The sequence below is a fragment of the Schistocerca americana genome, chromosome 2, assembly GCF_021461395.2.
Source record: "Schistocerca americana isolate TAMUIC-IGC-003095 chromosome 2, iqSchAmer2.1, whole genome shotgun sequence".
Lineage (NCBI taxonomy): Eukaryota > Metazoa > Arthropoda > Insecta > Orthoptera > Acrididae > Schistocerca > Schistocerca americana.
In genome coordinates, this window is record NC_060120.1 from 99,287,708 (window position 1) to 99,308,751 (window position 21,044).

Sequence of the window (21,044 nt, forward strand, 5' to 3'; positions counted from 1 at the left end):
TATTAAGAGTGCAAACAATGTATTGGTACCAATTTGTATAAAAGAAATCTTAAGTAAATCTACTAATAAGCAGGAACAAGCTAAGTTGATAGGTGAGAAGATTTTGGAATCTATTACCAATGAAAATGAAGTTTGTTTAGAAAATAATAAGGAAAGTGAAGTCATCAAATCAGATCCATCCATGAAAGATAATTTTAAGTCTAGTGAAAGTAAGGTATCTGCCTCATGTGTATTTGATTCCAGTCATAATGACACTCAATCTTGTGTTATTCTGACATTGAAACCTGTAGTGAATAAGTATGTAACAACATTGATACAACTGAATTAGAAAGTGACTTGTTGGCAGAGAATGTGAATAGTGACCCAAATATTACCTTAGGTAGCCCTTACGTAGAAATAAGCATTAATAATTGGTCAGGACTTTGTTTGAGTGACACTGGCAGTCCCATTAGTAGCATCTCAGACAAGTTGAGGAATAGGATAAAAGACACTGAACGCTACATCGAACTTCCAATCACAGGTGTACGGATTAAAGGTGCCACTGGCAAGTTTAGTAAGTTAATAAATAAACAAGCTTTAATTACATTTTCTGTTGACAACATTAATTTTGAACATGGTTGTTTAGTTATTCCAGATCTCAATGAGCGAATGATTTTAGGGATGGACTGGATAGTTAAAGCAAAAGTGAGTTTTGATTGGCAAAATTCAGAATTACTGTTCACTGAACCAAAGGCCAGTATTCAAGGAAAAGTAGTGACCCAGTTAAATTCAAGTACAAACAGTAGTAACCATATTAGGGAAATAGTTTATCCAGAGTGTAGCCATTACATGGAGGAAGCAGAAAATAGGGATCACAACAACCAGAATTTGGTTGATGATAGTTACTCCCTAACAATATCAGAAAATGTAAAAGAAGCAAATGACTTGACTGAGTCTGAAAAGCAGGAATTAGAAAATTTTCTCTGGGAAAACTGTAACATTTTTAGTGATCAACCTGGTAGAGTCAAAGATTATGAGTGCCATTTGAAGTTAAAGCTACACGAATCCTTTTTCATTAAGCCTTATGTGGTACCCATCTGTAAAAGGAAAGAAGTGGAGAGGGAACTCCAGAAAACGCAAAAATGGAGAATAGTAGAGAGAAGTCACAGCCCATATAACAGCCCGATGGTCTGTGTTTCAAAAAAGGATGGTGGTGTTAGGCTGGTATTGGATTCACATCACCTGAATAAGTGTGTAGAAAGAAAAACAGATCATCCTGAATCCATGGAGGAATTCTTGTACAAATTCAATAATACAAAATATTTTTCTAGCCTGGATTTGACCTCAGGTTTTCATCAAATCACATTAGCACAGGATTCGAGGCAGTACACAGACTTTTTATATAATGGTAAATGTTTTCATTATTGTGTTGTTCCGTTTGGGCTGAATGTGTCTGTAGCTGAGTTTATTCGAGCTTTGGATCATGTGACTGGAAGTGAACTACTATCTAAAATAATTATTTACTTGGATGATATATTAGTAACCAGCAAAACTTGGGAGGAACACCTTGATACCTTGTACAAAATGAACAATAAGTTCAGGCAAGGCGGCATGACTCTTAATTAAAGTAAATGCAAATTTGGAGTATCAGACTTGAAGTTTTTAGGCCATATAATTAACAGAGAAGGCATTCTACCTGACAGTGATAAAATTTCTGCAATTGTCCAGTTTCCATGTCCAAAGAATAAGAAACAGCTGAGGTCATTTTATGATCTATGTGATTTGTATCGTATGTCAGCACCCAAGCTTTAAATGCACCGTGTTTGAGAGAGATATTAAAAAAGAACACCATATGGGAATGGGCAGATCAGTGTCAAGCAGCATCCGATGAGATCAAACAACAACTAAATAACAGTCAATTACTCCACAGACCTGACCTTTCACTACCATTTTGCCTAATGACAGATAGTTCAGATTATGGACTGGGTGTACATTTGTTTCAACAGAAGGAAATTGATGGAAAAATAGAACATCTTTCAATCAGTTTTGCCAGCCGAGTTCTGCAGAAACATGAACGTAATTACACAGTCACTGAGAAGGAACTACTTGCCATTGTATGGGGTTTCACTAAATACAGGAACTATCTAGCAGGCCATAGCCATAAAGTCATAGTTTTCACGAATCACAAAGCTCATGTTATATTCAAGACTGTAAACTTTTCAATAGTAGATTAACCAGGTGGGCCATATTTTTGCAACAATTTGATTATAGCATTCAGTATATAAAAGGGGATCAGAATATAATTGCTGATGCATTGTCTAGATTACCTGTGTGTGTGGGGGGAGGGGGGGGGGGGGAGGGAGGGGGGAGGGGGGGTCAGGAAGAAGAACTATTGGATAATGAAGTGTTTAAAATATAATAGAGGGAAACATTCCACGTGGGAAAAATATATCTAAAAACAAAGATGATGTGACTTACCAAATGAAAGCGCTGGCAGGTCGATAGACACACAAACAAACACAAACATACACACAAAATTCTAGCTTTCGCAACCAACGGTTGCTTCATCAGGAAAGAGGGAAGGAGAGGGAAAGACGAAAGGATGTGGGTTTTAAGGGAGAGGGTAAGGCGTCATTCCAATCCCGGGAGCGAAAAGACTTACCTTAAGGGGAAAAAAGGACAGGTATACACTCGCATACACACACATATCCATCCGCACATACACAGACAAAAGCAGACATTTGTAAAGGCAAAGAGTTTGGGCAGAGATGTCAGTCAAGGCGGAAGTACATAGGCAAAGATGTTGTTGAATGACAGGTGAGGTACGAGCGGCGGCAACTTGAAATTAGCGGAGGTTGAGGCCTGGCGGGTAACGAGAAGAGAGGATATACTGAAGGGCAAGTTCCCATCTCTGGAGTTCTGACAGGTTGGTGTTAGTGGGAAGTATACAGATAACCCGGACGGTGTAACACTGTGCCAAGATGTGCTGGCCATGCACCAAGGCATGTTTAGTCACAGGGTGATCCTCATTACCAACAAACACTGTCTGCCTGTGTCCATTCATGCGAATGGACAGCGTGTTGTTGGTCATTCCCACATAGAAAGCTTCACAGTGTAGGCAGGTCAGTTGGTAGATCACATGGGTGCTTTCACACGTGGCTCTGCCTTTGATCGTGTACACCCTCCGGGTTACAGGACTGGAGTAGGTGGTGGTGGGAGGGTGCATGGGACAGGTTTTACACCGGGGGCAGTTACAAGGGTAGGAGCCAGAGGGTAGGGAAGGTGGTTTGGGGATTTCATAGGGATGAACTAAGAGGTTACGAAGGTTAGGTGGACGGCGGATAGACACTCTTGGTGGAGTGGGGAGAATTTCATGAAGGATGGATCTCATTTCAGGGCAGGATTTGAGGAAGTCGTATCCCTGCTGGAGAGCCACATTCAGAGTCTGATCCAGTCCCGGAAAGTATCCTGTCACAAGTGGGCCACTTTTGTGGTTCTTCTGTGGGAGGTTCTGGGTTTGAGAGGATGAGGAAGTGGCTCTGGTTATTTGCTTCTGTACCAGGTCAGGAGGGTAGTTGTCGGATGCGAAAGCTGTTGTCAGGTTGTTGGTGTAATGGTTCAGGGATTCCGGACTGGAGCAGATTCGTTTGCCACGAAGACCTAGGCTTTAGGGAAGGGACCGTTTGATGTGGAATGGGTGGCAGCTGTCATAATGGAGGTACTGTTGCTTGTTGGTGGGTTTGATGTGGACGGACGTGTGAAGCTGGCCATTGGACAGGTGGAGGTCAACATAAAGGAAAGTGGCATGGGATTTGGAGTAGGACCAGGTGAATCTGATGGAACCAAAGGAGTTGAGGCTGGAGAGGAAATTCTGGAGTTCTTCTTCACTGTGAGTCCAGATCATGAAGATGTCATCAATAAATCTGTACCAAACTTTGGGTTGGCAGGCCTGGGTAACCAAGAAGGCTTCCTCTAAGCGACCCATGAATAGGTTGGTGTACGAGGGGGCCATCCTGGCACCCATGGCTGTTCCCTTTGATTGTTGGTATGTCTGGTCTTCAAAAGTGAAGAAGTTGTGGGTCAGGATGATGCTGGCTAAGGTAATGAGGAGAGAGGTTTTAGGTAGGGTGGCAGGTGATCGGCATGAAAGGAAGTGCTCCATCGCAGCGAGGCCCTGGACGTGCGGGATATTTGTGTATAAGGAAGTGGCATCAATGGTTACAAGGATGGTTTCCGGGGGTAACGGATTGGGTAAGGATTCCAGGCGTTCGAGAAAGTGGTTGGTGTCTTTGATGAAGGATGGGAGACTGCATGTAATGGGTTGAAGGTGTTGATCTACGTAGGCAGAGATACGTTCTGTGGGTGGTTGGTAACCAGCTACAATGGGGCGGCCGGGATGATTGGGTTTGTGAATTTTAGGAAGAAGGTAGAAGGTATGGGTGCGGGGTGTTGGTGGGGTCAGGAGGTTGGTGGAGTACTTTCCGGGACTGGATCAGACTCTGAATGTGGCTCTCGAGCAGGGATACGACTTCCTCAAATCCTACCCTGAAATGAGATCCATCCTTGATGAAATCCTCCCCACTCCACCAAGAGTGTCTTTCCGCCGTCCACCTAACCTTCGTAGCCTCTTAGTTCATCCCTATGAAATCCCCAAACCACCTTCCCTACCCTCTGGCTCCTACCCATGTAACCGCCCCCGGTGTAAAACCTGTCCCATGCACCCTCCCACCACCACCTACTCCAGTCCTGTAACCCGGAGGGTGTACACGATCAAAGGCAGAGCCACGTGTGAAAGCACCCATGTGATCTACCAACTGACCTGCCTACACTGTGACGCATTCTATGTGGGAATGACCAGCAATAAACTGTCCATTCGCATGAATGGACACAGGCAGACAGTGTTTGTTGGTAATGAGGATCACCCTGTGGCTAAACATGCCTTGGTGCACGGCCAACACATCTTGGCACAGTGTTACACCGTCCGGGTTATCTGGATACTTCCCACTAACACCAACCTATCCGAACTCCGGAGATGGGAACTTGCTCTTCAGTATATCCTCTCTTCCCGTTATCCACCAGGCCTCAATCTCCGCTCACCTGTCATTCAACAACATCTTTGCCTCTGCACTTCCGCCTCGACTGACATCTCTGCCCAAACTCTTTGCCTCTGTATATGTCTGCTTGTGTCTGTATATGTGTGGATGGATATGTGTATGTGTGCGTTGTATACCCGTCCTTTTTTCCCCCTAAGGTAAGTCCTTCCACTCCCGGGATTGGAGTGACTCCTTACCCTCTCCCTTAAAACCCACATCCTTTCGTCTATCCCTCTCCTTCCCTCTTTCCTGATAAGGCAACCGTTGGTTGCGAAAGCTAGAATTTTGTGTGTATGTTAGTGTGTCTATCGACGTGCCAGCGCTTTCGTTTGGTAAGTCACATCATCTTTGTTTTTTTATATATATATATATATATATATATATATATATATATATATATATATATTTCCTTAAAACTTCGAAATTCGGTACAGAAAGGGTTAAACAGCTTGTGAGACTTATATTACTCGTAACAAACACAAATATCATACTTGTGAACTTCAGCCACAGAGACAACCTGCCTGAATACTCACCCATAAACAAAGAAATTCGTAGAATAAATGATAAACTCAAGAACACATGTAAGATGTTCAGTAATGTGGAACTAATAGATGTCAGCTCACCTGACAGAACATGCTTCACCAGACATGGACTTCACTTGAATAGTAAAGGAAAGTGCAAATTAGGAAAACTGATAAGTGAACTAATTAAAAGTAAGTCCCAAAAGACAGTCAGAGAACTAGGGTGGTATGAACCTTGTGTACGATCAACAACAGCAGCCCCTTCAACAGAGGACAACAGCAGTGCACCAGCTAGAACTGCGGATACAGTCACATCAACAGCCACGAGGAACGATAGAGCTGTCACTTGCTTATCTATAAGCAGTAAGAATGTGAGTAGCTGCAGTGAAGATTTTTTATGGACTATCATCCCTCAGCCAGTGCCACAAAAACTGTAAATATAGAATCATCTAATTCTTTGCCTATCCTTCTCGAAAACAGAACTTTAATTATGCACCTAAATGTACAATCAATCAAAAACAAAATAGATGAAATTGATGTGTTCCTAAGTTCAAAGCCAGGCCATGTTTTCTGTGTAAATGAACACTGGTTCACACCAGCTGAAATTGCTCTGTATAACCGAGAAGGATTTGAATTAGCAAGCTCATATTGTAGAGCCAAAAGTAGTCATGGAGGAGTCGCTATTTTTATAAAGAGAAACTCTAACATTGAATACGTAGCACAAAAAATTGATCATTTTTGCAAAGAGCAACTTTTTGAAATTGCTGCATTATTGCTTCCCAAACTTAAATTAGTGATCATCTCTATTTATCACATCCCTAGCTCTGATATTCATCAGTTTATTGACCAAATGGAGACTTTAAATAAGTACCTGCTGGTAAAATACAGACACCATAAGATAGCATATATTGGTGACATTAATATAGACATAAGACTAAAAACACCAACTGTCACCCACTTTCAAAGCATGTGAAGGTCTAACAACTTGTACTGTATAAATAACAAGCCAACCAGATTAGATGCCTGCCGAGATAACATAATCTCCAATTTGACAAAAGACAAGTGTCAGTACGGAGTGATAAATCCAGTATTATCTGACCATGACAGCCTATGGCTAATGGTCAACTGTGAAAACTATCCTATTCAGCAACCTGAACACATTAAGATGATCAGGTTATTGTATCTGACAGCATTACAAAGTTAAGGCAAAAATTATCAGAACTTGAGTGGGACAGAGTATATAATTGTAATAACAACGATAATGCTTTTAACTTGTTCACGAAGATACTAACGAGCTTAGTTCAAAACTGTTGCCCACAAATAATCAAAAAGATGAAAATAGATGGTGCACCAAATAGAAAAAAGAAGCACAACCGGTTCACTCCTGAACTGCATGACCTGAGAAACACACTTATTGCCCTACATAAAATGGCTAAAACTGGTAACCTAGAATCGAAGCAGAGGTATAAAGAAGCCATGGAAGAAATATAGGACTGAAATACAGACAGCAAAGCAGAGATGCTTTCATTGAAAACTCCAGCAACAAATGCAAAGCAGCGTGGCAGGTAATAAACAAAATAGCAGGGAAGCATAAAAACAGACAAGAAATTCCAATAGTGCCAGAAAAATTAAATGAATTTTTTGTTAACAGTACTAAGTTCGAAGCTACTGCTACCTCTGCACAAGATGATGCAACTTCTGAAAGTTTTACCTACAACATTACTGACCTACATAACTTATCCTTTAAATGGAAACAGGTGACCTGCCAAACTGTAAACAAAGTCGTCACAAACCTATATGGCTCATACAGTGAAGATCTCTATGGCATCTCCAACACCATCTTGAAACAAATAATTGACATTATTGTTGCCCCTCTTACCTTTCTGATCAATAGTACTTCTACAGCTGGAAAATTTCCCAATCCATAAAAAAGGAGAAAAAAACACATGAAAGTTACCGTCCAATATCCCCCATACCTATATTATCCAAGATAATAGAATGCTGCATTAAAACACAACTTTGCAACTACTTTGCTGAACAAAATCTTTTTTCCTCCTCGCTCTTTGGTTTTAGGCCAGGATTGTCTACAATAAATGCAGTAGAAACTCTTGTGACAGACATACTTGATGGCTTCGAGAACAATTCCATCACTTGTGCTGCACTACTAGATCTGAGTAAAGCATTTGATACTGTATCCGATGAAATACTAATAAATAAACTAAAGTGCTAGGCTGTCAAAAATAACGAACTGGCACTAATCACATCATACCTGACAAACAGAATTCAGGTAGTTATAGTAAATAGCCAGCAATCAAATGCTCTAACAGTTGTAAGAGGCATGCCACAAGGCTCAGTGCTTGGACCTTTTCTCTTCCTGGTATACATGAATGACTTGCCTACTTTCATGCTTCACAAGTCAATAATATATGCTGACGACACAACCACGATTACCTCAGATAACAAATTGGAGTACGTGAAGAAACAAACAAAAGTAATGCTTGAAAAGACTGTCATATGGCTCCACAGTAACAAGACAAACTATGTATTTCTTCTTGCACAATCTACAGGAAAAATTAAATGAGTCTGACTCTGTAAGACTTCTAGGAATCCACCTGGACCCGAAATTAACATGGGACACCCACACGGAACTGTTATGTACCAGACTATCTAGAGTAGTCTTTTTGTTAAGGAAACTAAAAACATTAGTTAGCAGAAAACTACTTTTATCTTCTTACTATGCCTTCTTTGAATCTCACTTACAGTATGGAATAAAATTATGGGGCAACTAATCTGGTGCTCAGACAGTGTTCACGTGTCAGAAGAAAGCAAACAGAGCAATTACAGGTATTAAAAGCCAAGAATCATGTCAAAAGCACTTTAAGGAATTTAACATCTTAACATTACCTTCTCTGTATATAAAAATGTGTCTTCTTTCCATAAAAAAACAAATACATACCTTACCTTCCAGAACAGATGTTTGTTCACATGATGCCATGTAGGGAAGCAGCCTACCCACGCCTTATAAAATTCACATCAGTCTTTCCATTGTGTGCCAGCCTAGTCCGCTGTAACTAGCTCTGATGTCATAAATATTGCGCAATACTTTAAAATGAAGTAAATAACCTGAAACGTTTCTAGCATGTCAGGAGTAATACAAAATCAATATGTGTTGAATATCAGCTCAATAACTTTAACCATTTTCGAAATTTGGACTTTTTCTGTAAAAATCATTGGCGCAACAGAAAAGAGCTAGAAACTTAAAAATTTATATTTAGATTCATTTTGCATAATAATTTAGTAGAAACAGTATTCTGGATCTCACAAATTAAAATTTTAGTTGAAATTCATGATTTTCTGGTTTTTACCTTAAAAATTAAGGAAGCAAGTTAGATTAAGTAGGCGAATAAATAAAGCTACGATGTTTAAATTTAAGTAATCATAAAGATGTGAGAAGTTTCAACTGAATAACCATAAAACTATAGCGATAGCGTATCTCCAAAGGGCAAGTTCAGAGCTCGCCTACTGCATGTAGTGTAATTAAATTAATTCTCTCGCCCAAAATATTTGACTTAGCCACATCAGACTTTTATTATGATTACTTACTTGTGTACTGATTGCACAATTAAATTGAAAGCTTCATCGGCCATCAGCAAAGGAAGCAATGATTTATTCGATAACAAAGTGGTGCATTACTAGCCCAGCGGCTAGTCGGGAGAGCAGATTTGATCAGGCGTTCCCTTAGCCGTCTGCACCGCGGCTTTATATGTAAGAATGCTGCGCGAGAGAAAGGAAGGCCCCAGTTCTCTCCAGACGCTGATTTGTGCACCACCTGTGCCGGGAGTCGCGTTGCGTCGGTATCGTTGATATAAACAGCCTCAGATGCAGTAATAAGTTACTCGGGATACGCGTAACCATGAAATCGTTTTCGAATGAAGTGTTACTTTTGGGAGGACGTTAATGATTTATCTTTAGTTTGCGTATGTTGTATTTTCACGTGCCGCCGCAGGACAGACATTCTACCATTATTAGAGTGGCATTTGATGAACATTATCATCAAATTATGGTGACCATTCACTTAAACATTTAATTTGAACAGTTATAGTGGCATCAGCGCATTAGACTCTAAACTGCTCTGGTAGTTGGATTGTGTGGATTCTTTTTGGTCTGTGACTTTCAGAATATAGTGAACATTTTAGAGAGAATGGTTTTTGATTATGAATCCCAGACAATCTCCTAATTCCTCAGAGCTATAAGCTGTAGCTATAAATGTATTTCTCAGATGAAGTGGGCACTAGGAATTCTAATTACAGGCTTCACGTTTTGCTAATCATTTTCTGGTTGCCAATATTGTAGTTAGAGCGCCAGTGTTGAGAACGGCAAACAACAGCATTAAATAAATAATAGGAACATTAACAATTATGCCACCTGCCGCCCCACAACCACATATAAAAACAATCTTGATGTAGACTTTACTAGGCTGTCTAAGGTCCAAAATAGGTTTAAACAAACAGGATTAAAATTATATAACAAGTTACCAGCATCACTGAAAGACCTACAAGGTGATGCCTTCAAGAAGCAGCTGCACAAATTGTTCATTGATAAGTGTGTCCATGATGTAAAGGAATTGGAATGTAGTAGAGAGTAACAATGATGTTAAGGAATTGGAAAGTAGTAGAGAGTAACTATGATGTTAAGGAATTATAATGTAGAGAATAACTCTTTTATCCTCATGTAATGTAATCTGAATGAACATAGTTTCGCAATTTTAGATTCACTATCAAATGTAATGTCAAAACTGTCTATTTCAACAAATGTTGGCTAATGACAAGTAAATAAATAAATAAATTCTGGAGAATCACTATATTATTCCTTTTTAGTTGATTTGTATGGATATTCTGTACATATTGTGGTATCCTCATTAAAATGTTACTAATGTTCTATTGGTTTCCTTAGGGTTTGACAATATGTATAGTTATCACATTTGGCTGTAATTTTTCAGATGCACCTGAAGATGGGATGTTGTCCTGAAACCTGGGGGGTTGTGCTCTCTTTTTATTGGAAAATAACGTTGAGTATAACTGTATGTGGATCTTATCAGTCGTGAACAACATATTTTATGAATTCGGAGGAACTTTTGTTATCTGTTTGTAAAAAATTTACACTTAAAAGTTGTTTCTTAACACTCATTTCAGAGCTTTAAGAGCTTTCTCCCCAATTTTACGAGCCACAGTTTTATGCTCAGCCAAAACAGCTGCAAGATATTCTCGTTTATTAATAGACAATGAAGGACCAATTTTCTGTATAACAGTAATCAGCAACTGTCCAAATTTTGCACTAGATGACAATCCACTACCAGACTTTAAAAGAAGTGTAATTATTTTCTCATTCAGTATATCATCTGTTGAAGGAACAATTGCTACCTGTAGAAGTGTTGCTTGCCACTCAGTTAACTGCATGGAACCACTCTCAACAACAGCCCTGAAAAGAAAAGGAGGAAAAAATATGTTTCAGAAGTAATAGAAAAGTGTTTGTATATGACAGAATATCACATCAAATTAACCACACTGAGACTTCGGCACCCACTGGAAGTTAACCATATGATGAAATGAGACATATCTGACACAAAAATATAAATGATAACAGCATTAAATAAGAATCACATTAATATGTTGCATGAATACCATTAGTTACCAATACATGTTGAAAGGTAGCCAGTTAACGTATTCCTGAACATAATTCATACAGGGATAATGCTGCAAATCTACAAACAAATATTTAACATAGAGCTGAGTACATACAACAGTTAAAATACTTAAATTAACAAGCAACAGTTCCCAAATTATTAGCATGCTTTCAGTTGTCCAACAGACTTGTCAATTCCACTGTTCTGGTGAGGGAGGGGTGAACACTTGGCTGGGTAACCGAAAGTACACCATGACTCAATCTTGCTGAGGAAAACCGAGAAACCACAGTGGTAAGCAAGTTATTCTTTTGTGCTACCTGTGCTTCAAGCTTACAAATACAAATTCATCAACAGAACAGGAATAATGACCAAGGAAAATTTTTTTTAAAGCTAACAAAGTTAACTTGCTGACAGTCATGCAATTTGCACCACCATGAGGCAAACGTTCATAAATTTTATCGTAGCAAAATTCAGTCATTTCTGGATAAATAACAGCTTCAATAAACAGTAATGAAGATTATTTCTTTATTTAATATTTTATTACAGATACTGCTGTTAATTTTGAGCACAAACATACTTCGGGTACACACTTTTCCACAAATTGCTTACACCAGCATATTACTCCCCAAAACATTAACAAATTACAACAGGCAAATTTGTTAAATTAGTGATTTGACTTCCTCACAGATATCCAATGACACTAAATACAAAGGTTGTCAAACCTAGTTAGTCAAAATATTTCAGAATGTGTTTCTTTCAGTTTAAGTTCTTCCTTTACCTAAAAAGGGATGACACTCTTTGCAGGAAACTGTCAGCTCTTTAAAAAGTATTATTTACTCTTTTCTTCGCTGCAGCACATCTTGAAAGAGTCACCTACAAAAAAGTCTGTTTTATTTTTCTTTTTTCAATTTTTATAGTAAACGTAGTCATTCAAATGTATAGGTACCAGTGGATCTACTGTCCATCCATCTGGAACATTACTGAAGACTTCACTCCATTCAGAGAACTCTGCAGTGCCCACTAACAGACTTACATTGCACAATTTTTCAACTCTTTTTGTTTAAAATGGCGCAAATCAGTTACTTTCTATGAAATTAGTACTACAAAACTCTGATTTTTTTTAAAAAGGCACAACTTATACATGTAAAAACTTTATAAATTTAATGTTATATGTATTTGACATACATATAACACAATCAGCATCATGTTACATTAGTAGTACAGTAGCTGATTACAACAAATTTATGTTACTGTCATAGCCTGATAGACTAGACAGGTTACTGACGTGAACCACTTAGCATGTGGAAACCCAGATGAACATAAAGTTCAGCACCAAAAACACAGTAGCGAGAAAACTATAAAGCTGCAAGTAACATGAGCAGTTCAAATCAGTACCAATGAACAAAGCAAGAATCAACATAAATCGACACATACAATCAAGAGTTCCAAGATCACAGCAAAGTTACAGTCATATTTGTATATCAGCTTAAAAAGGCTTCACTGGTGAGATACAAACTGCTAATTCTGCTGCCGGATTGAGATGTTTTAGAGGATCAATGGGTATACTCAAGTGACATTTTTACAATGACCTCTGGAGTCACACCCCTTAGAAGCGGAACAATCTTCTACGCAGAAAATATCTACCCCACTCTCATTCAGTTTCCACTTTGCTTGAGTGCCAGAGAAGAGAAAGTAAATACAGGCCATATGGTAGTTGGTAATTATGTGTGTGCTTTTAGAAAGTCAATGGTTATTCACTGCATTTTCTGATGTAATATGTTAGGAAACTGGTGTTTCAATTTGCTTAATTTCTCTAAGTTATTTGCCAAATACCATACCTGCCATGGAAGGAAAAAAAATGTTACGTAAATCACCTTCTAGCATCACATGAACAAGATGGTGGAGTCTCTAATGGATTTGTTATACAGGTGACAGTGGAAATTTCTGATACTTTTGGGGAGGTCACAAAAAAAAGTTTTGTGATAATATTCTGTTTTTGATTATTGTAGTATTTAGGGAATAAAGTGTGAATGGTATTCTTCAGTTATCTGTCCTCCTCTAATCTCAACAATGATTTACTACATAATACATCATTATTATTAAGGTGCGATACTATTTTTTAGAAATGTTACTTTGTCAAATATTTTTGAAAATTTCAGTACTGAAGATGTTTACATACTTTAAGGTTCTACGGAGTGAGCTAGAGATTGTTTTCATCAGCTAGTACATTATTTGTTAAGTGAGAGCACTTTCTGAACATTCTGTTGGAAGTACCAAGCACAGCGTAGAGCTGTATGTGTGGGACTAAGAAAACAATGCAAAAACTAAACCAGTGAAATAGAAAACACGCATGTTTAACTCTGGACTGTAAACTAAAAAATTAAAAATCTAAGGTGTGCAATATCGATGTTACGTGTAAATGAATAATAGATTACAGACAAAGCCTCTGACTACTGACAGAATAAAAGCAGTCTGGTGTAAGGAGGTTTTCAAACTTGGATTTAAAAATCTGTGGATTATCAGTAAAATTTTTCAGTTCTGTTGGAAATATCTTGAAAATGAAAGTTGTGAGTTGTGAAGCAGTGTCTTTATGACTTTATGACAGTGGTTAAAGGAAGTTCTATGCAGATTCAAATTGTTGTTCTGTTGAGCGTCTACGCAAAAGGGGGGGGGAGGGGGGGGGGAGGGGGGGGGGGGGGGGGGAGAATCACAATGCAATGAACTATCTCTCAAATCAGTTTTAGACATCAAAAGGACAGAAAGGTAGAGAAACGTGAGTATCCAATTATGACACTGCTCATATAATTTAGGAACTATTTATTGGGGCACATTAATACATGTTTCTAATACTTTTTTCTGCCCTTTAATTCTTTTTGTACGATATGAAAAGTTTGTACAATATTATTCAATTGATGGTTTGGCAGTGGTGGAAAAGCTGTTTACCATATAAGTGTTCCAGTAATATGCCTGATACCTACACCCATATCTACACTCAGAAAGCCCCCTTACAGTGAACTCCCTGCACAGACTAATGCAAAATAAGGAGCAGAAATGCTTTGGGGCAGTGCAAGAATTAAATCCAAATGTGTGTGGACCATACTTTGAATGTAACTATTATTAACGGATCGTATTTGGGAAGGGTACACATTTGCAGCACCAGTTTCATATTTTTTATGTTGACTTCTTACAACACATTTTATTGCAGACCACAAAACATCTTGTACAGTACTTTGCTCTTCCTCTGTCACTGAGTTGTTCAAACATGTTGAAACTTCTTACAATGTAAGAACATGATTCAAATTTGTAAACAGTTGTGCACCAACACCTCAAGACTAAAAGTTCCATAGTAATGTGAGACTGGTTAGTACCTTTGTGTTGATGTCATGGGACAACAGCTGAATACGTTAAGAAGAAATGTTATAGATTGTGAAAACAAGTGGTGAAACAATGCACAATTATTGCATGAGGAAAGATGGACCTCAAGGAATTTTCATCACCAGCTGGAAGGAGAAAGAGTAGCTCTCATAGCAAAAGAACACAGTTTTCAGGAGGAGAAGACAAAATAAATTGATCAGTTACAGAATATCACCAAGTTCAGTCTCAGTTTGAGCCAAGACACCGAAAGTATCTTGATTAGAAGGTTTCAGTCCTGACATTCCACACTAGCTCACTCTCCCGTGAGAAATTCTACATGATGCAGGAATTAAGATTTTCGGATAGTTGGCACTTATGCTTGCTCAAATTGCATGGAGCATGTACTTTTTTTGTGAAACCCAGCTTTTCCACTTTTCAAAGGATTTTAAAAAAATGGTGTAAAATTCAGGAAAATGTAAAATGAGGGAAATAACGTTTTAAACAGTAAAAGTTATGTGTAGGAAACCCCCTTTCATTTTTGCATTTTACGTATGTGCACATAATAGACATCAAAATACTCATGTCAGGGACTTGTTTATCATCTAATAATGGTTTATTATCTAATAAAAACCACTAATATCATGGGAAGCAGAAACATTTGACTCAATTTCATACATTATTATTGATGTTTTTGGAATGCCTGCAGCTGTCATTCATTATTCAAATAACGAAACACTGCATCAGTTATATATTTTTTCATGCTTAGCACAGTGCGTTTCCAGAATTTTTTCTCGATATCAATAGCAAAAATATACATAAGTATTTTGTTTGGTGTTTGCACATGCATTGTTATGCGTCTCTTGAACTGTAGTCGTCTTCTCAAGGTACTGTGCTTCCTCAGTTATGTAGAAAACCACACATACGCAAACTATCACTCAATTTTTTTATTTTTTATTTTTTATTTTTATTTTTATTTTTTTTTTTTGTAACATCACAATAAATACGTAAGTAAATATTGCACTTAACAATGACAATAAATCTTTCAAACACATTTCGCTCAGCATGACAATACATAATTCTCACTGTGTTTAAACCAAAAACATGTCAACAACGCAAACTGAATGAAGGTGTCAACTAGCACTACGATCGGCCCAAAGATGAAACACACTAAATATGATTCAACAGAGGTGTGACGATGATTACAACAATCACAAAACTGCACGTGTTGCAGAGGCAGTTTGGAAATGGTTGTGTTCATCATGATACTTTATTCGTACGAACCTAGTTACTCCTAGCAGTCAACATGCAGAGTAGAGTCTGGCAGTGACAGGAGATACAGCACGAATTGTTCCAACTTTTACATGTTTTACCAGTTTAAATCCGCTTAGTAGAGCACCCTGGTGTCAAGAAGCCTAACCACATAATCTTTGTAAACACTACTTGATGGCCAACATCATTTTATATCAGATATTTTTTCCACAAACATTTTTTCACAAAGTGTAAATCTCAGAAAAATTATAAATATGTTGGTGCAAAATAGGGAGTGAATTAACATTGTGGACACACGAAATTTGACAGGAGTGATAAAAAAATGTCCTAAATGGCAGGAAAATGTTAAGTCCAGAAATGTAAAAGTGGGTTATCCTGTAGTTACATAGAAGTCTGGCAGATGTCAATGTAAGTGTTTGGGACACAGTGAGCAACTTCTTCCTTTCTTACCTCTTAGAGCATCCCGATGCTCAAATGGCCCAACTGTCTTATCTCTTTTCCCAATCACCATTCAGTCGCCTGGCACCAGATCATGGTACAGGAAAATAAGGAGAGAGCTAAAGTGAAGGTTGATTTGATAGAACATATCCTGAGTGCAAAAGACAATGGCCATAGCAGTTTCTGGCAGAAATGTTCATTAGCGACTGATCAGGAGAGAAACTGTGTTGGCTACTTGCACTGTGGCAGCTGTTGTACATTCTTCTTACATAGATCCAAATCTGAAGGCAAGTCTGTAGAACATGACAAAGTGCTAAGTTCAGAGGCATTACCATCTACAGTAAAAGATGAAAGTCTTTTTAGTTACCTGAAACATGCATAAAAAAAGTGTGCCAGAGATCTTTGCTCATTCATATTAATATCACGTGGAGGATTTCCGAGTTTATGTCAGGAGCCTCTAAACAACGTTTCAGAGTTTGAACAAGTCGATATCCCTAACGTTCTGCCTCATTCTACAACAGTATCGTGAAACACTGAAAGACAAGTCAATAAAATATGAGCAAATATGATGCCCAGTGTTGTGCACGCCATAGATGTGAATGCATGTGTATGTACACTAGCATTATACTTGCCTGTCGTCTACATAACAGCCACCGACTGCAGCAAAATGGATCCGTCACCTCCTCCACAGGAGAGAGATGTCACCTATGGTCGAGCCATCAACCTCACAGCCGTGTACCATAGGTTGCCACCAGTAACTCAACTGAAGATGATCACACCACCAGCAGCTACCGCAATACCAGGTAGTGCTATGTTCACTGCACTCAGTGCTGCTATCATTCGCACTAGGCCGCCTCTTCCATATTACATGCCCCCACCACAGTTTCCCATTGTTGTTCTGCTGGAGGGCTTTATAGGTTGCCACCTACTTACTATCCAGGAGTCGACATCAGAACTTCACAGTTTGTGGTTCTCTGGGCTTAATGACAAGCACGCAAGTTCTCTGTGCTTAATGTCAACCACACAAGTGGTCCCTCAATCAAAGTTTCATTCACTAAGGGCACAATACACTCATGGATTTATGTGGGCCGAATCCACGGTTCACCAGTCTGAACACCTCTGAATCGCATGCCACATTCAAACCACTAAGTTATCACAGCTGCATCAACAATGGACGATGTCCATGTGCAAAACTTTCCTGGCCAAGTCAATGATACCCTGTTAGAACAGACAGCAAACTTACTATAGTGACAACAGTTAGTATAAATGAAACAGCTTGTATCTTCAAAGAAACTGTTACTGTCCAATGTTTTATCCATATCAGATCATTACTTTGAACTTGCTTGATATGTAGTGTAAATAATGTTCCACTGTTCTTTGGCTGTGTGGGCACATCCATTCATTAGTAGTGTTCAGCACCCACAATGGGACTTACCACAGCAGGTATGTGGACCAATCCGTATAAGAAAAAGTGCTGCCAATTTATTAGTGCACAGTTTGTTGATCAAGATCGGTCTCTACAAAAGATGGTACCAGCAACAACTCACTTTCCTAAGAAGTTGAAGAAGAAGAAGAAGAAGAAGAAGAAGAAGAAGAAGAAAGGAGGGGAGGGGGGGGGGGGGGGAATTTATTAAGGACCTTCTTGAGGAAATATTGTTTAATTTAGAAGTCCTCAGAATTTTAATAAGATATTAATTGTCACTAGCTGTGGTGCTAGTATATGTAAAACATTGCTATTATTCCAGCATTATTCATGCATTACACATTTTGAATACATTTCTGCACATATTTTCAATGACGATTATTTGAAAAACGAGGTTTTAGTGGTTTATCCCATTATTTACACTGGATTTCAGGAAGAAGAATAGTCACATGAATTTTTATGGATAACTTTAAAACAATAAATTGTGACTAGGTGTTACAGCTTGTTTAGTACGCTACAGTGCGATTTAGGCAGTAGGATAAATTCATGGAAATACTTGTGCAGAAAGGTGTCACTGAAAAACTTACCTGTTATGACAGCAAGACTTCAAAGGGCTCTTGACTTTGTAGAGCCATTAGAAGATGCAATACAAGTGTTTGAAGGCAATCCTATAATACATATCCTATCCTATAATACATTGAAATTAATTCACTGACTGCAAATTCCTTGACATCAGCTGAATTAGGTATAGATCTACTACCCAATAGTGACACATGAAAATTTGTGCTGTACTAGGACTCAAACTCGGATTTCCTGCTCATCATGAGCTATCACCTTAACCACTTAGACTACCAATGCATTCTCTCTGGACCAGCCGAAACATCCACATGTCACATTGTCTCTGTCCTTATGTCAGCACTTTTCGAAGTATTTCCTGCAATTATGGCTCATCAACAGTGTCTGTTCTTTCAGACATGCATGTAAGTTGCACAATGCCGTTGGTTTTGTTATAGATGCATAAACTGAAAAATCATTACAACACAAAGACAGGTGATATATATGTACATTTATTTAAAAGACTGTTAATCCAGTTTTCTTAGTCAATTAGTGTTTCATGTCCTATGGATCATCTGCACGATCAATCACTATGATTTGGAACAAGTCATTTTATATTCACATCACAAATTATTATTATTATTATTATTATTATTATTATTCTCCCTCCATGTGTCCGGTAAATGAAAATTGTATTTAGTTAAAAAAAGACTAGTTTTAGTATCACTGGTGTTTGACAGCAAAGCAAAACTGTTGTATTATTGTCTGGTAACTGTAGGTAATGAAAGTGCTGTGTGTGTATCTCATGGAGAAGGCCCAAAATCAGACATTGCACAAAATAACATTTCTGCAGCTGCCCTTCTAGCTGCTAAAAATGATGTCCATTGCTAACAAAAATGGGATGTTAAATACTGTGCATCAAATTTATGATGAAATATCAGTTTGAGGTAAGCTAGAATAAAATTTTAATATGACAATGATCCCTCTTTCCTCCCCCCCCCCCCCTCCCCCCCTTCTCTGATAATATTTTTTTTATGCTGCTTACAGTACGCCAGAGTACAGCAGCTGCACTCCTCAGGCAAAAAAAGGAAGTCTCTGTTTTCAGAGTGGCTTGACTGTGTGTCACATGATACTCAATCTACCAATGAGGTTGACCTGCAGTTGGCCCGAGCACATGGTGATGAAGATGAGTATATGTGGCCCACAGTCAAGCCACTCTGAAAACAGAGACTTCATTTTTTGCCTCAGGAGTGGATCTGACGTACTCTGACATACTCTAGGCAGCCTGAAATAAATATTTTCAGAGAGAGAGAGAAAGAGAGAAAAGGGAGGGGGGGCAGGGGGGAGGGTTATCGTCATATTAAAATTTTATTCTAGCTTACCTTGAACTGATATTTCATCATAAATTTGATGCACAGCATTTAACATCTTGCCTTTTTCAGCAATGGGTATCATTTTAGTAACTGGAAGGGTGGCCACAGAAATGATGTTATTTTGTGCAATGTCTGAATCTGAGTCTTCAACTCCATGAGACGGAGACATTATTATTGATCGTGCAGATGATCCATGGAACATGAAACTGCCTAATTAACTAAGAAAACTGATTTCACACTCATTTAAAGAAATGTATTTACATGTCATCGGTCTCTGTGTTGTAATGGGTTTTCAGTTTATGCATCTATAACAAAACTAACAGCATTGTACAACTTACACGCATGTCTGAAAGAACAGGCACTGTTGATGATCCATAACTATACAAAATATTTCAACAGGTGTTGAATTTAGTGGACTACAATACAAGGACAGAGACAGTGTGACATGTTGAAGTTTGGGTTGGTCCAGGGTGCTGATAGTGGTTAAGATGACAGCTCATGATAAGCACAAAATGCGGATTTGAGTCTTGGCCCTGCATAAATTTCATGTGTCACTATTTGGTAGTAGATCTATATCTAATTCAGCTGATATCAAGAAACTCACAGTCAGTGAATTAATTTTGATGTATTGTGGGGTACTTCTTGCTTTCAAATACTTGTGTTGCATCTTTGAACAGCTCTAAAAAGAGAGAGTCCTTTTGAAGTTTTGCTGTCATAACTGGTAACTTTTTCTGCAACACCTTTCTGCACAAATATTTACATGGATTTATCATAACTACACACTGTAGCATTCTAAACAAGCTCTACCAGCCAGGCACCATCTAATGCTTCAAAGTTGTCTATAACAAATTCATGAAACCAGCTACCTTCCTGAAACACAGCATAAATAATGGAATAAACCACTACAACCTCATTTTTCACATAATCGTCATCCCAAATGTGTGAAGAAATGTATTCAAAATGTGTAATGCATGAGTAATGTTGGAAGGATTGTGTTGTCTTATATCTTTAGTGCAGGGTCATAAGGGTGTAAGTCACTTTTTGGTCATTTTTGGTTTATTAAACAACATTGAAAAGGAAAACACAAGCTTTAGTGGTGGTCACTGTGCCTTAAGTCATATTTGCTAACGTTTTTTTTGTATTAAAGGCTTACGTCGACTCATGCCCTGTGTGTGATAAACTGAACAAGTTTTATGTTGACTTATGCCCTTAGTAGCACTAAACATTTTAAACTTATATTTGTTATTCTGTAATCTTTCCCAGGGTTGGCAATATTGTATTATTAAGGAAGCTTGTGCTATAAATATGTGCATTGTTGTCGCATTGTGAAAGAGGCAAGATTAACATTCACTGATT

The 21,044-nt window shown here is 38.3% G+C and overlaps 1 protein-coding gene across 1 annotated transcript in view; it reads right to left on the reverse strand.

Annotated features, from left to right (window-relative positions):
* Nucleotides 1-10,447: 10,447 nt before the first annotated feature.
* Nucleotides 10,448-21,044, reverse strand: part of LOC124595651 — a 104,806-nt gene continuing 94,209 nt past the window's right edge. The window contains exon 6 of the mRNA XM_047134492.1: nucleotides 10,448-11,071. Within this exon, the coding sequence (XP_046990448.1) occupies nucleotides 10,777-11,071 (295 nt within the window). The 3' untranslated portion in view covers nucleotides 10,448-10,776. The remainder of the gene's footprint in view (nucleotides 11,072-21,044) is intronic.